General features: G+C 38.5%; 1 protein-coding gene across 5 annotated transcripts in view; it reads right to left on the bottom strand.

Moving 5' to 3' along the window:
* The window catches only part of PPP1R9A (protein phosphatase 1 regulatory subunit 9A), a 132,426-nt gene that overhangs the window by 59,044 nt on the left and 57,059 nt on the right, over positions 1-16,323 (bottom strand). For all 5 annotated transcript variants that reach the window (XM_058818340.1, XM_058818332.1, XM_058818347.1 and 2 more), the window contains exons 3-4: positions 4,379-4,511; positions 3,767-3,887 (exon numbers count right to left, since the gene is read on the bottom strand). In XM_058818340.1, coding sequence (XP_058674323.1) covers positions 3,767-3,887; positions 4,379-4,511 — 254 coding nt within the window. The remainder of the gene's footprint in view (positions 1-3,766; positions 3,888-4,378; positions 4,512-16,323) is intronic.

Here is a 16,323-nt window from a genome sequence, read left to right as displayed (position 1 = left end):
TAATTCTTCTGACAATTATTTTCTAATGTTCATGACTTTAAACTCTGCCTGCAGATAACAATGAAGTAGCAACTATAGAAACAAACCAACTACAATTGAAAAAATTATTTGCACAATTGCTCTGTATGATGAACTGAAAAATTTAATTTGTGCAGAGACATCTTCTAGAGTTCAATTTAAGAACTATGCAACGTTTCAAAACTGTTGCTCCCAATGCTATCAAAATACTTCATAAAGTGAATGACACATCACCACAATAACCTGAAAGAAGCAGCTATTGATTGATTGATCCAGGAAAAGATTTTATTTTTCATATTCAGTCTAATGACTGATTTCCTATCTTTCTCACTACTAATAACCTCTCCTAATACTTATCAACCTGCTTGCCTTTGGATTCATCTTGAAGCACCCTCCTTGGGCATACACTGGCACACAAAACCTTTAAGTATGACAGCTAAATGCTACCTTTTTGTCTACAGCAGCATGAATCAAGCCAGGGGTGTTAAATCACTGAGAAACCTCTTTGCAGATTTTGTATTTCCAGGGGAGACAAGTACTTTGTATGATAATTTGATAGGTCTTTCAATAAAAAATAGAACAACTATCCTACAGATACTGTAACATTTTAAATTGTAGCTTCAGAAGAACCTGGTGGAAGATTGCTACGCGATTATTCAGAATATCTGATGCAACTACTGAAGAAGTTTTATTTTCTGGTTGGAGACTTTGTTTTGCTATCAGTGTTAATGATTAAGTAGGCTTTTCATAAAGATGAAGTTAACAGGACCCTTTACAGTTGATGCACTTTATTATGCAGAATGGTCTGGTCCTGACTGAGAGGATTATATATCCCTTTCCCAAGTGAATGATCAGTCACTCTCAAAGAGAAAATCAGAGTCCTATTTCTCAGCTGACTGAACATTCTGCCAGTTGAAAACCAACACAAATATTAGAATGGTCAAAGAACGATATTATTTTTTCTCAGCTGACAAGTTCCTTTCAGATGCCATCTAGGGAAATGAAAGAACAGACTTGTGATGGAACATTAACTTCTGCAGCCCACTCAAACATGTGAATAATGAGATGAAAAGAAATTACAGATCATGACAGAGCAGCAGTGAGTGACTGATTTTCAACCAGAGAATTTTACAAAGAATACCAGTCGTGAGCTTAATGCCTTCTAGGTGAGGTCAAGCATACCCTTCAGAAAAACATTCACTTAAATTTAAAGTAATGGATAAAGTCATGACATCTTGAGGTGTCAGCTTCATTTCCCTTCATAATTTTTAAGCCTATGATAAATCAGTACTTGGCCTTCAACATGATATTTTATTGCCAAGATCTCTAAAGACACCCCCAAGCCCAATCTAGAAGACAACATAGTTCAGTAGTTTCCAAGCAACATTACTAAACTTTGCAACCCCCTGCCTTCTACAGTCTTCTGCTTAAATTTTTGTGGGGTTTCCACAGCAGAACAATTTTTTGCCTGGCTGAAAAGTTAGAGGTGTTCAACAAGGAACATGTTACTGCAATGTATTTTTTAGAAGACATCATCAACATCTTAAGAGTTTATTCCCACTCTTATTTATAAACAATATTTTCATATTGTTTATGACTAATATAACAAGACATTAATGGTTAAAATCAGAAAAGGAGAATGCAGATAAGTTGATTTAATTGCTTACATATCAGAGAAGTAATATTTTACTGGCATGAAAATTTACAAAGTTAAGCACTTTATTTTTAAGGACAAAATGAAAAATTGTATGGGTTAGAAGATTTTTAAGAATTCTTTTCATTATTAAATGATTACATAGTAAAGTTTTTTCCTGTCTCCTGAGAAGAGGTTGACTTGGTTTTGGCAGGTATTGTATAATACACAGATAACTGTGCCCCATATGATATGAAATATTTTATGTTGAAAAGGAATTCTTTAGCTTGCACATACCAAATAAGCAAGCAGATTTTGTATTAGCACATAGGACTACACACACCAGTTCACTTCTTTAGTGGGCAAGGTTTATGGTACAGCTTCCTATTCCAATTAATTAATGTACTTTCAGTGCTGTAGGTGTGAAAACTGAACCCCAGAATAGAAGACTATCCAAAGTAAGTAGTATGAACAATCTGTGTTAGTAAAGTTGAAAGGAATGCATTTAGTAAAAGTTTAAATATTCAGGCACACTAATTATTTCCTTAATCACAGAATAATCAAGGTTGAAAAAGATCTTCCAAGACCATCCAGTTTAGCCATCAACTGAGCAGCTCAATCACTCCTAAACCACATCCCAAGTGCGACATCCAGATGCCTCTTCAACACTTCCAGAGACAATGACTTCACCACCTTTCTGGGCAACTTATTCCAATGCCTTTTTCATTGAAAAAAAGCTCTAATATTTAATCTGAACCTCACCTGACACAACTTAAGGCCATTTCCTCTCACCCTTTCACTTGAGACATGTCAGAAGAGACTGACTCCCACCTGGTTACAACTTCCTTTCCAGTGGCTGTGGAGAGTGATAAGGTCATCCCCAAGCCTCCTTTTCTCCAGCTCAAACACCCCCAGCTCCCTTTCATAAGACCTGTGCTCCTGACCCTTCACCAGCTTTGTTCCCCTTCTCTGGCCACACTCCAGCACCTCAGTGTCCTTCTTGCAGTGACAGGCCCAAAGCTGGACACAGCCCCCAAGGTGGCCTCACCAGCGCCAAGCACAGGGGCACAGTCCCTGCCTGGGTGCTGCTGGATACACTACTGCTGGTCCAGGCCAGGATGCCTTTGGCTTTCCTGGCCACATGGGCACATCCTGGCTGATATCCAGCTCCGTCCTTTTCTGGATATCCAGCACCTCCAGTCCTTTTCTGCTGAGCAGCCCTCAAGCTGCTCCTCCCCCAGCCTGCAGCCCTGCCTGGGGCTGCTGCGGCCCCAGGGCAGGACTGGCCCTTTGCCTTGGTGAACCTCATGCAGCTCTGATGTGAACCCAGGGCAGGACTGGCCCTTTGCCTTGGTGAACCCCATGCAGCTCTGATGTGAACCCAGGGCAGGACTGGCCCTTTGCCTTGGTGAACCCCATGCAGCTCTGATGTGAACCCAGGGCAGGACTGGCCCTTTGCCTTGGTGAACCTCATGCAGCTCTGATGTGAACCCAGGACAGGACTGGCCCTTTGCCTTGGTGAACCCCATGCAGCTGTGATGTGAACCCAGGACAGGACTGGCCCTTTGCCTTGGTGAACCCCATGCAGCTCTGATGTGAACCCAGGGCAGGACTGGCCCTTTGCCTTGGTGAACCTCATGCAGCTGTCCTCAGCCCATAGATCCAGCCTGTCAAGATCTCTTTGCAAGGACATCATATGCAGAGAGACCAAATTATCCAATGTTGAACTGAATTATTTTTTTAGTATTGCCTATCTAAAGCTGGCTTGAAGCCAATAGAAGAGGTGGGAGCTCAACACCTTAAGAATCGAAACTACTTTCAAAAGTGACACAGAGTTTGGAATCAGCAGCCTTACTCATGCTAAAGCATCTGGGTTCTCAGTAGTCACAAACACTTATCTTTGGCAACTTTGTTCTTCTTTAAAAGTCTAAACTCATGGAACCAATTTAGTTCTTCTCAGAACCACATCAGTTACTTGGACCTTTCCAATGAAGTTGATCAACTTTACAGCTTGGATTACCATGACATATGTTAAGCAAACAACTATTCCCTATGAAAATCATAATTTATAGTAACTCTTGCTGATAAAATTCCGAAATACAAAGTCTCGTTTACCTGCCATCTCTTTCTGCTGTCCCACCCTCTGTTACTGTTTTGACAAATATTCCCAGTTTTTCAAGGCCTGCATCAGCTCCAACTCCCATTCCAATAATGCTTATGCCAAGTCCATCTTCATCTGTGAAAGAGGCAAGAAAAAGCAGAAAATTCTTACATTTATCTGTACATTATTTGGTAGGTAAGCATTTATGCTTTGGTTCCTCTTGGCCTTCTGTGTCAATAACACTAATATTACTTTGATCCCTTTTAAGAAAACTATTTGACTACCATTTAAATTACACACAAAAAGTATCACCTGCAGCCTTATGAGGAGCATAGAACAACAGACAAGATTTTTACTCCTCCAGTAAAGAATGAACGTATCACAACAAACACTGTGTCAAATCATGTTAATGGAGTATCACTAAACAATTCTCTTAAGAAGATAAAAACTGCCTGTCTCTGAGCTGCTTCTTTAATTCCTCACTGAACAATTCCTGAAATCCAAAAAGCCACAGTAAATACAACCAACTCATGGAAATTCGAGATAGACTCTGTAGGTATGTGTAGACTTCCTCAAACTTGTATGTCAGTGTCACAGGAAGTGGAAATGACACACAGACACGATACCTTTTTCTAGCTCGACTGGGAAGAGCTCCAACTTTTCCACACGCTTCTCAAGTTCATATTCAGCTGATGCAGCCACTGGGTCAACTTCATCATTTCTCCTGTCATAGTCCTCATTAGAGTATGTATTGAAAACCTGTGGAAATAGATCAAAAATGATTCAGCTATCCACTCCAAAAAAGACTTCCAAATTATTAAATTAGCTACTACTTTTGTCTTGTGATATTGCAAAGTTTGAAAAGGCTTTAAAAGACAAATTTCTCCTGCTCATTCCAACTTCAGGTTTTTAAATTTGTGCTTTTTTATTCAAGGAAGCACAAGTACGGTTGCAAAAGTCAACTGAGTGTAAGTTTCTGTTGCTTTTGATTATAAATTCAAAAGGTGATCCCTAATGTCTACGTTGGTCTATGCATATAAATAATTAAAATAATTAATTTAACTCATTAAAAATGCACTATTAATAAACATTAACAGAGTCAAATACATTGAAATTATAACCTGTATAGTATTTCTGTATTAGTCTTTAGGCTTCATGAAGTTTCAGTTAACATTCATTCAAACAAAGCTTGACCTGAAGATTACTAATCTGCATTTACATCACCTATGAATATCATGGGGATTATGTTCCATATTATGCATTAACATTTTTAGATCAGCAATATACACAGCCATTGGGTTTTTTTTAAGCTAACCAGGTTTACAGGTTTATTTAATCTCTAAAGCAGTAATTTAACAGTGACTGAATTAACCTGATTATATTATTTATCCTACCTACTATCATACTTTCAACATGGCCTTCAACCAGTGATTATTCAGACCATCAGAAACATTAGTCAGGAAAAGCACATTTTCATATTTTAGAGATCAGAGTTTGCCAGCCTAATTCATTAAACTGTCTGCACTTGGCAGTAAGGAAAGAATATGTATTACTAGTGGTAATAATTTTACTAAGCCTCAGTCCCATGGATATATCATATTCATCCCTTCAAATAAAGGAAAACAACTTCCCACATTTCTTCTTCCTCTTTTACAGACAACCTACAGAAGACATCATTGCGTGGCCACGTTTTCCTTTACCACTGTTCCTCTAATAATATAAAGCACTGCACCCTGCTAGATAGCTACACAAACATTCCAAAGTTCTCCAGAAGCCTGCTCTTTTACAGCCCTGCTTGGAGGGTCTCTCACGGTGTCCCTGGATGGAGCACACATGCCAGCTGGCTGCCCAGGGCAGTGACAGGAGCTGGGTCACTGCCACCTGGGGTTTCACCCGCCTAAAGAGCTCTTAGTACACATCCATTTCTTTTAAACAGCAAATATATTAAAGTTGAAATATAAAAATACTTTTAAATACTACTGCTAGTCTATTAACTATGCTATGGCCACCACAAAGCTACCAAAAAGACAGCAGTGATTCAACGGCAATTTTAATACCCACTCACATGGGTATTTCACACCAATGTGAAACATTTTGTTTTCTCTTCCAAGAAGATGGAAATGATAAATATTTTACAAGAATTCACAAACCTATCTCACATGGATTTTTAGTTATTATGATGCAAGAAGAAGGCTGCTTTAACAAAATTATGCTCCTAGAAATCCTTCATAAATACATTCAAAGCATAAGTAAAATAAGACACATCATGCTGTCCAGTGCTGCTGAATGTTTTATGCTGCTGTAGTATCTGTAAGAGTGGAGAAAAGCACGGACTGAGAAACAAGTAATGCAATTCAAGGCCACCATTTCTATCCTGACTAAAAACAGATAAAAACAGCTGGAAGAGTCCACTCAACAGCAATGAAAAAGTGGTACAACTCCCCTGCTAGCTTCCCTTCTCTGTGATTTGGTGTCAAAGGCAGCAGTTTTTACCCACTAAGGGTTCCATGATCAAGCCCAACCTCATTCATGCTGCAATCAACCAAAATAAGGATCAATCAATAGAGTGAGACTCAATTACAACAACACTAAGCTGAGGTTTGACCATAAACCTTTAAGTTTGAAATGCAGCAGATATGCAAGCAAGTACAGGTTAAAAACAACAGCTGTGAATTTAGCTTGAATCATGTAATTTATTAACATGATGAGAGAGACCCATGCCTCCAATGCGAACAGAGATTAACTGCATGAAGGTAAAGGAATATACTGCTAGCTGGAGACAAAGAACAACTGAGAGAGAGGTATACGGGAAAATTAGGTCACAAAATGAGTACATTTACTTCTGGATTTCTTTTCATCATGTTAACTGGCACCATTCTTGTCCTTGTGTTCAATGAGTGGCATGAGAATATTGTGGAAGCAGTTTTAGATTTGTTGCAAAATGACTGGATACTCTTCAGGATAATTTTCTTTGAAAGCATCAAATCATATACTGCATTTGGGTTTGGGATGATTTTTCTTTAATCAGATTGGACAGAAGAGATGGCTTTTTGGATTGTGCTCACTGTTGTGAAGTATTTTAATAATAGCACTAAAATGGAACTAAATATACTGTTGGTGATTGAAAATTATCATTATGTCTCCAAATACATCACACTACTCTTATCTAGTACCTTCACTCTGAGACTGTAGATCCCTGATTGCACAAAGCTCTGTGTTTCCTACCTGGCATCAACTCACAGTCTTTTGTACACTGGTCATATAACTTTGTCCACTGCCTTCAACAAGGCAGTTGTCTCCCCCTGAAAAGGGGAAGAAGAAGGATATTCTTCTATGTCATTTATCTCATTTTGTGCAATCACATTTCATAGTTGACTGATTCCATTAAATGAATCTTTGGGTGTTAAATTGAAATAAAGAAAATTTATGCTTGGAAATTTTCTTTCTTTATGAAACAGTCTATCCACCAGGGTAATGAACTGCTTGCTCAGTACAGTCATGAGAACTGTCACTCAAGATTTTACTGCACTAAAAATAAGATAAACATTTATAACTTCTTCCTCACAGTATGGTTAACTTGATTTAAGTACAACTATTTCACCACGTCTGCTGCTGAAGTGTTTTCCAGAGTGTGTGTGGGATTTCAGACTCATGGGAATTCTCCCATTCCCTGTCATTGGACAGATTTGGTTTTACTGCCACTCTGGCCAAGTAGCCAGTACAGTAAAGTCACAACTACAGAATATGCTGAGTTGGAAGAGACCCACAAGAATCACAGAGTCAACTCTGGGTCCTGTATAGGATCAGCCCCAAGAGCCATATCACAAACCATTCCTCATAAAGCAAGCTCTTTTTCTAGTATATCCAATATAGTATCTTACTCTCTGATTTTACCACTACAAGCATTTAGGGAAAAAAAAAGTTTTCATAGAATTCACTTGTGACATTTTCTAGGATTTGAAACAGCACTTGTGGAAAACAAAAAGCCAACAGTGGCGACGCATTGAAAGAAGCCCTGAAGAGCTGCTGTTAATAGAACATACTTCTGTGTTCTCTAAAGTGACAGAAAAAGGGGTCATCAGTGATTCATCCAGAACCAATATAGTAACAAACTGTAATATGAAAGAAGTAGGTATAATTGTTAGGCACCCTGGGTAGTATCCCCAGGGAAATCATATATACACACATAGATCATTTGCTTCTCTTTGGCAGAGCACAAGCTAGAGAAGACATGTCACTAACTATAAAAATACATTGGTGACTAATTCAGAAAAAAACCCTACATTTTTGTTTTAGTAATTCATCTTCAGAAGTAAGATCAGAAGGATAAAAATTGATTATTCTTGAAAAAAGGCAAAGTTTCCTAAGTTTGGGGTGACTTCCCATAGCTCTTACCCACCAATAATTTACAGAATTTAGCTAACAGTAACCAGTAGGTAGTGACAAGGTTTTTTTTTTTTTTTTAAGCAAGTCAGAATGGAGATAACTCTAAAGAATCACATGGGCCAACCAGCTTGGTGCTACATAAACCACAATTAGTGTTGCATACTATAAACTGTGCAACATAAAAATTGTCATATCTGACATAAGGCTGGGAGAATTGGGTTGTTCAGCCTGGAAAAGAGAAGGCTTTGGGGTGACACAACTGTGGCCTCCAACACCTGAAGGGAACCTACAAAGAAGATGGAGAGAGACTATTTACAAGAGCATATAGTGACAGGACAACGGGGAAGAGTTTCAAATTGCAAGGGAATAGATTTAGATTATCTATAATGAAGCACTGAGGATAATCCCTCTGGCTGTGCTGAAGCAGCTAAATGAGGAAATCACAATTTGACCATTACCTTCTGCTTTAAAATCTTTCTACAGCATAGCTTCAGGGAGGAGAGGGAGCTCTGGCAATGTCTGAAATTGGTGACTCTTTTTTTAAAAAGTTTTTTCTCTGCAAAGTGGTTGCTTTGTCAGAGTGCAAGGCAGTGAGTCAGTGAGGAGGCTTCCTGCAGCTCTCCTGGCTTCATGCTCCCCTACAGCCTGTGTGGGCATCAGCCGCCACCAACGCTTCAGCAAGGAGGAGACAAATCCTCCCAAGAAGCAAGTGCAGGAATGAGACACAGATGGGAATCAGACATCAGCAATACTGAAAGAAACTGCACATCTAACAGCAAATCCATGCCTGGGGTTTCCCTCAGAAAGCTCTGTATGAGAAAGATCTGTTTTCAGTGTCCTGAAATTCTGGCAAAGAGACCCGCACAGCAGATTTATGTTTCTAAAATCCTAAAAGTATCTGGGCCCCAGACTCCTCCATTCCAGAGACCTCTTCACACATATGACAAGCCAAGAGCAGCTGCCATGACAGACAGACAAACTGTTCCATTTTTTGGAGTAAACTGGAAAATATTCTCTCTGTATACTCTTTTTTTAGACAAATGGAACAAGCTATCAAGTCTTCTACCTGTTGGAACATCATGAAGACCATTTGTAGTAGAAAACCACAGTGTCACTGTCCTGCAGCTATGCCAACACATCTCAGTTTGGATCCATACACCTCTAGGCACCACAGCATGTCCTCCTAAACCCAAACCATGCCTCAGTGGCATTTCGTGGGGAGACACAAGCATTAAAATGCATGGGCTAACCGCACACATTCATTAGTCCTGTGACATGAGGATGCATTTACATGGTCTAAGTAGTTAAAGAACCAGCCAGACTCCTCTGTTAGTCTTCTTTTACTGAAACCAGACAAAAAAACCATTTTATTATTATTTTAAATTTCATACACTGCAGTTTTGGACCAAAATACAGAACCAAAATTGCCTATGGGGTACTGCACATGGATCACTTCCCCTGCTCCTGCTACTTGGCTCACTTTTAGTGCCAATTTTTAGATGATTAGTTTCCATTAAGTAGTTTCCTAGAATCAGTGAAAGTTATTGTTTATATCCACTTATTATTTATTCAGTGCATACTTTTGTATTGCTGATGTACTGGTTTTATTACAATTTACATTGCTACTTGTCTACGTAGCAGAAAAATACAAAATCATTGTACCTGGAAATGAGATGCGTGCCTCGTGTAAAAACTTCATGCTGTTACTCTTAGTTAAAACAGGTCAGAGGAATTAGCAAGTAAAAGTAAGCCCTGTTACTGAAGAGTAAAACCTCAGCTCACATGGAACATGTACTTCTATTAGAGCTGCTGTTATTTGTTTTAGTAAGTGAGTAAAACAGCAAGGTGCACTGAAACCTGGAGTTGACAAAGATATCCAGACAGCCTTATCTGCATATTCCTGCTTTTTGTTGTTGTTGTTGTTTTTCAGGTGGCTTGGTAGTTTTTTTGTGGGGTTTTTGTTTTGGTGTGGTTTTTTTTAATATGTGATGAGTTACAGTTCCATGCAGATTTTTTTTTCTCGCTTTTTTTTTTGTCATAACCATTAATATGAATGGGAAATTGAAATACTGTCTGTTTTATATTAATGGTACAGGCTAAACAATTTTCAGTCAATTCTCTTTGATGAGTTTTGCAGACCTGGGTCTAAATCTTGTCTGACAGTGGGCTGGTTTTTCTAATGCAGCAGCTTGGATGCAACAGTGGAATGGGAGGAGGTATAAATGATAGTGAGGTGGCTTCCCTGAGTCTTACTGATCATATAAAAATCCCAAGGATACTTTTTAAGCGTTGTGTACTTCACAGGTACACTTCTATGTAATTCATCCCTTTGCCTGATCTTGCCTTTTTTTAAACTTTACTTTGCACTACTTTAACTTACCAACAAAAATGTACTTTGCAACTGCTGCTATCTATTTTTGGTCAGTTATTGACTACTTAGATATAGAGAATAAAAAGGTTTGTGTTTTTCACTATGGTAGCTTGACAATTGCAGGGAAAAGAGCCCAGAGACAACCCTGCATTCCCATTAAGCTCAGAGTTCTTCCAAAGATCCCTCCTGGCAGACCTCACAGATGCTTGAGAGATTAGAGATGTGGGTACAGCAATTTAACACCTTTGTATTTACCGGAGTGTGGTACTGACCTACAAACCTGAATGTCTTTAGCTGAATTTTCCTGCATCAAGGAAAAGTAAAAACATTTGCCTGCACCTTGAGAGCGTCTCCATTCAGCAGAACAAAGTAGTAGTTGCAACTAGAGCATTCGAAAAGCCATGTTATACAAAAAAATATAAAAATATGAACAAGAGTATTTAAGAAGAACATGAATTTCCAATATAACAGCAAATATATTTTATCACTCTTTTGGCAGTTCCCTCTATTGCCAAGGTAACAAACTAGCAAGCTCAATAATTCATTGTATCTTTGAACATTGAAATAAGCACATAAAGGAGAACGTTTGAAGTGAGCAGAGTTTGACAAATTAATTAAAACACAGTATAGGCTCAAATCTCAACTCTGGTGTCCAAACAACTCCAAACAGATAGGGGAGCACAAAGCAAAGTTCCAGATCCTGTCCCTACACACTTATTCCTGAATCTGCTGCAGTATTTCTTCCAGATCCTTGCACTGCTGCCAATCTACATCCTAATTCATGGTGCTATTTTTCCTCTGCCTTTAAGTGTGGCACATGAAGTAGCCAAGAGTAAATGCTGCTTCTGGTACCAATGAGTACAGACTGCCATAGAGTAGCAAAGTCACCATGAATCAACAAATCAGTGTTTCTTCTCCCAGCAATCTCACTCTCCCTCAGCCTACAAGTCAAGAGGTCTAAATGCAGAGTAAAAATGCCACAAATGTTCTCAGAGGCAAACACTTGAAACAAAATATTGATTATGCATAAAACATTCTACTTAAAATAAATCTCAGCAGGGATAAATTGAGTAACCTGCATATTCACTAAAAATGACCCCACCAAAAATTTCATAGGCAATTCCTTTTATTCCCTTACAGATGCTACATATGTTAAGAAAATATTTCAAAGGAAAACAAGGACACAAAAAAGTAAATACAGGCATTAATTCAGAACACTTGCTGTGTAAACTACAAAGAGATGATTCATCCAACGTGAGTTTTATTGTGAAATTATAATATTTTATAAATGGAACAAAAATTAATACAATTCTTTATAAACGCATATATAGAAAATCTTTTAAATGTGCTATAAATAGTACACATTCCTATCTATCTCTTTACTTAAAGCAGAGAAGAAAGCAGAGGGGGAAGAAAAGAGCTAGATGGAAACAGTCTGCCTTGGTGTCTGATTTTCTCCATATTACATCAACACAAATCCTATTGGGCTTTTTAAGGGTGCAGAATTGCAACTTTCCCAAAGGTTTTTTATGACTCTCTCACATACCTTGTCTCATTTCTAGCAGCTACGGCATTTGGCACTAATTGCCCACCTTACCAATGCTCCTGCAGACACAGCAAAGGCTGGGGAGAGGGAGAAGGATCCCCAGTGACAGAAACCAGAAGACTTCACAGCCTTGCCTCAGACCAAGGGATAAAAAGCAAACACACTTCCACACCAGACCATAGCAGCAGCCCTCATAATCTCTAAAGCTGTCCCACCATCACTTTGCACAATAACTAAGTTCTAAAAATCTCAAGAGAGGTTTGGATTTTTTTTTAATGAAAATTTCTTAATGAATTCTTTAACTGAGATGAGACTTCTAAAAATAATGCTTACAGTCTCAAGATGAGTGGGGGAAATTCTATTATATTCTACTAAGAAAAACTCAGGAGATGTAATAAATTCTTATTTAAACATATACTATTAATTATACGAGTACACAGCTTATGAGTTAAAGAATAGCAAAGTAGCAAAGTATGACATTCAATATTAGACAGCCCTTCAAACAGTGTCCTGTACAGGGTAAACATATTTCCACAATTTCAGATGGCACATGTTACAGAGGGTATCTATTCCGTTTCTAGTACAAGCAGATATTCCTCTACAGTAACAAAAACACTTATGATTCTCTGGATTCTAAAGCCTTTAGTAGCCTATTGCTGCATTCACATTAACATCGCCATGCAGTGATGTAAAAGAAACCCATTAGTGGGGTGTTGCATTAATTTGGTAGGAGTGTTGCAGCCCTACAGCCTCTTAATGCCATTGCTTGTGTATAAAAATGGACAAACAGGCAGAGTGTAAGAGGATTAACTGAAAAGCTTCTGTAATACAGCAAAAGGTTTGCTGTGTTTTGTAAACATCTTTCAAACAGAAAGTGCCATGCCATGTTCTCAATGCTAGACCACTACTCAATTACTTTATATTTAGACTTAACAATTCCTTAATTGCACCTGCAGGCAGAATTCATTTTGGCTTGACTGCATTTTTGCTAATGATAGTTTCACATTCACACTGTTTAGTACAATGCACTGCATTCCAGTAAGGTGTAAAAAAACTGCCTAGAGTAAGCAAAAGAATGTTTATCCATTAAGCATCCATACCTAGTGTATTACATTACAGTTAATCACACCACCACTTCAAAAATGAGGCCGTCTGTGTTTCCAGAGGAATTCAGCCTTCCTAATGCTTCCTAATATGGTAGGTGGGGTAAGAGACTCTTACACAAGCCAACAACAGGCGTTCCCAGGGCTGACAGCATAACTGCTTCAAACACACCAGCTCTAAGTGCAATTTAAAATATGGTATTAATGCAGCAAGAACCAGAAGGTTACAAATGTGCACACAAAGTGTATCCAAATGAATAGACAAAGAGAACGAGGGATCATGGGGATAAGCCGGTATTAATGAATAATGCTAGCTTGGGATGAGACTACAGTAATAATACCACAAAGTGGGGATTCAAGATAAACACTCTTAAAGTGACTCAATTCAACATTATTTTTGGACATTTTGCAACTTCAACATTTGCTATGACATCAGGCACAAATACATTACCCCCTTGAAAACAATAGCAAAATTAACTTTATCAACCCCAAGGGAAGTCTCTATCACAGCTGGTTTTCACTCTGCCCTGTGAATTCTGGAAAAATTAAATGAGTAGAGAAACTAAAATGAGTTTTGCTCACCTGAAGACTTTACACAATTCTACTCTCTATGCCCAAATTTACTGCATAAATTCAAATTTATTACAGACATTATTTATACACAAATCTGTGACAGATTTGAAGTTTTGGAGAACCAAATGCAAAGTGTAGCACCCACTGCCGTGGGAAATTGGGAGGATGCACTTATGCATGTGCATTTTGGGACTGGGGTTTTGTTTTAAAGCATTTTGCTCTATTTTTTTCCCCACAAGAACACCTTGCTTTACTGTTTTGGTATTGACCAAACATCTCTCTGTGCACTCCCTTAATAGTCCCTGCACGCTGCCTTTGGGCACAGCGGCAGGTAGGGCACCATGTCCTCAGACCTCTGTTATTGGATACAAAGGCAGACACGGCATTAAATGTGAGCTCAGCGCTGTTCCTGCCACATGCCAGCAGCAGAGATGGCAAACTCTGGACTTTCAGAACTTACTTAAGCCCCCTGAGCTTTCTGTTTTCCAGATGCAGCTTCTTGACCTGCTTCAGTCAGAAAAGTGAAGCTCGACACCAACATTTCACCTTTGAGAGGAAAACTAAAATATGTGGGGTGGCTTTCTGTCCAGACTTCTGCCCTCCAAGCAGAGGAGGGAAAGTGCTGTTTAACCTGTGCAGTGACACAGAACTCTAAAAGCTACAGAAGAACCACTCTGTATGTTGTGTCGATGCAGGGACATCTCTGAGCTCAGTTACTGCAGCAGCTGAAGAGTGCAGCACACAGCTGGTATCGCTGTCACTCACAGGAACTGTATTTTGGCTACAAACAGCTGCACATTTCTTTTAGAAGTAAAACAGACACCATTCAGCAGAAGCTGGACATACTCCAGATAGCAGATTAAAATGGGTGTAATCTCTGTATGAAAGGCTATAAAGCCAATACAGTAAGCCTTTCAGTTATCTTAGCATGATTTTAATGGGTACCCCATTGTAGTGAAATGAATGAAGAAAACATATCAAATATCTCTATAAAATAATGACCTTTAAATATTTTTCAGTCAGCTAGTGTTCATCATCTAAGGAAACTGGCAAGGATGTGACTCTTGCCTAAAATAAGAGCTGTGAATGAAGAACTAGAGGAAGATGGCAAATTAATCTTACAAAACCTTGCTGCAATATATTTACACATACCACCTTAGCTATTTTCATGAATCCCTAAAAAAAAAAAAAAAAAAATTACACATCCAAGTTTTTTAGAAGCTTATCTTCTAAAATACTATTTTGTAATTATGGTTTCAAGAATATCCATCAATACTGAAAGGCTTCTTTTCTTGGGCATGACTATTGTTCTTAATCAACTCTCTGCAGATCAAACTTAAGGAAAAACAGGAAACAATTCACAGAAGCCCTTGCAAATCCTTCTTTAATACTGCTAACAAAAGGCTAATACTGTCAAGAAAAACATAAATTATAATGTTAGCATTCACTGGAAAACTGCAGACAGACAATTAGTACAAAGTATATGTAACTCCTGGCTGCTTTTTACCCAATGCTGAATAAAACCACTGTCCTGGATGAGGGAGTTAGATACAACTGGTGTGGGAAAATAAACATACGGTCAGACATCAAAACAGCCAAGCTGGTAAAACTTCAATCGCACAAACCTTAATTTTAACCTTACTGTTACTGATTAAATGCTCTAAAATTCCAAAAAAAAAATCTTAACAAAAGAGCACCTGTTCCTTCCAAATAAAATAATTGGAAAATAGCATGAAATGAAAAATTTTGAAAGCCTTTTCTATAGTACTGGTAAACTAAATAACCACAAACACAATATTGTCTCTAATCAGATAAAGCTTTAGCTTTCAATTCCTTGCAGTAAAGCATTCAAAAGGATGCTATCAACCATTTTAGTCCTGATGGCAAGAAATGTTTTCACAGATTTTTCAGGAGTAAAAGCAATAAAAGTGCATGCCAGAAGGTAAAGAATTATCCATGTTCATTGCTCATGACCAATTGCACCAGCCCCAGCCCCACGGCAGCTGCACGAAGGCATTGCCACAGCTTGAGCACACAAGTCCATCCACTCTCAGGTGTGAAAGCTGAGCCTGAGAGCCACACATGAGCCATGCAGGCAACCATCCTGGGTCACCAAATAACATAGTGTTGGCACAAGGATTGTGCAAATATAAAATTGATTTCCTCCACTTTTTCTTTTCCTGAAGAAAAAGGAAAATCTCGCCTCTTAAGAATTCAAAAATCTCTAGAAGTATGAGCACCACTCCAAATGCAAGAAGAACAGGATTACCATAAAAAGGAGAATAATGCAGAGAATACTGGAGGAGAGAAAGGCAGTCAAGCTTTAAATTGCAACTGCAACTCTGGGCAATATACAGCTTTTAACATCTTACTTAACTTTGGAAATGTCAGTTTAACCCTAATGTCTAAATGGTTCTGGTACCATACAGAACATCAACAGTAGGTGATTGTCACAGAAAGGGATGCAGAGAACTGGCAATCTTATGACAGTTAAATGAAAACTGTCTGACAGTTCTTTGAATTAAAAGCCAAAAAGGGTCATTGTCAAAATGTGCCTTTAATTCAAGCTTTTAAATACTGAACATACTCCAT

Source organism: Ammospiza caudacuta, chromosome 1 (genome assembly GCF_027887145.1).
Source record: "Ammospiza caudacuta isolate bAmmCau1 chromosome 1, bAmmCau1.pri, whole genome shotgun sequence".
NCBI lineage: Eukaryota > Metazoa > Chordata > Aves > Passeriformes > Passerellidae > Ammospiza > Ammospiza caudacuta.
This window is presented reverse-complemented; position numbering and strand designations above follow the sequence as displayed.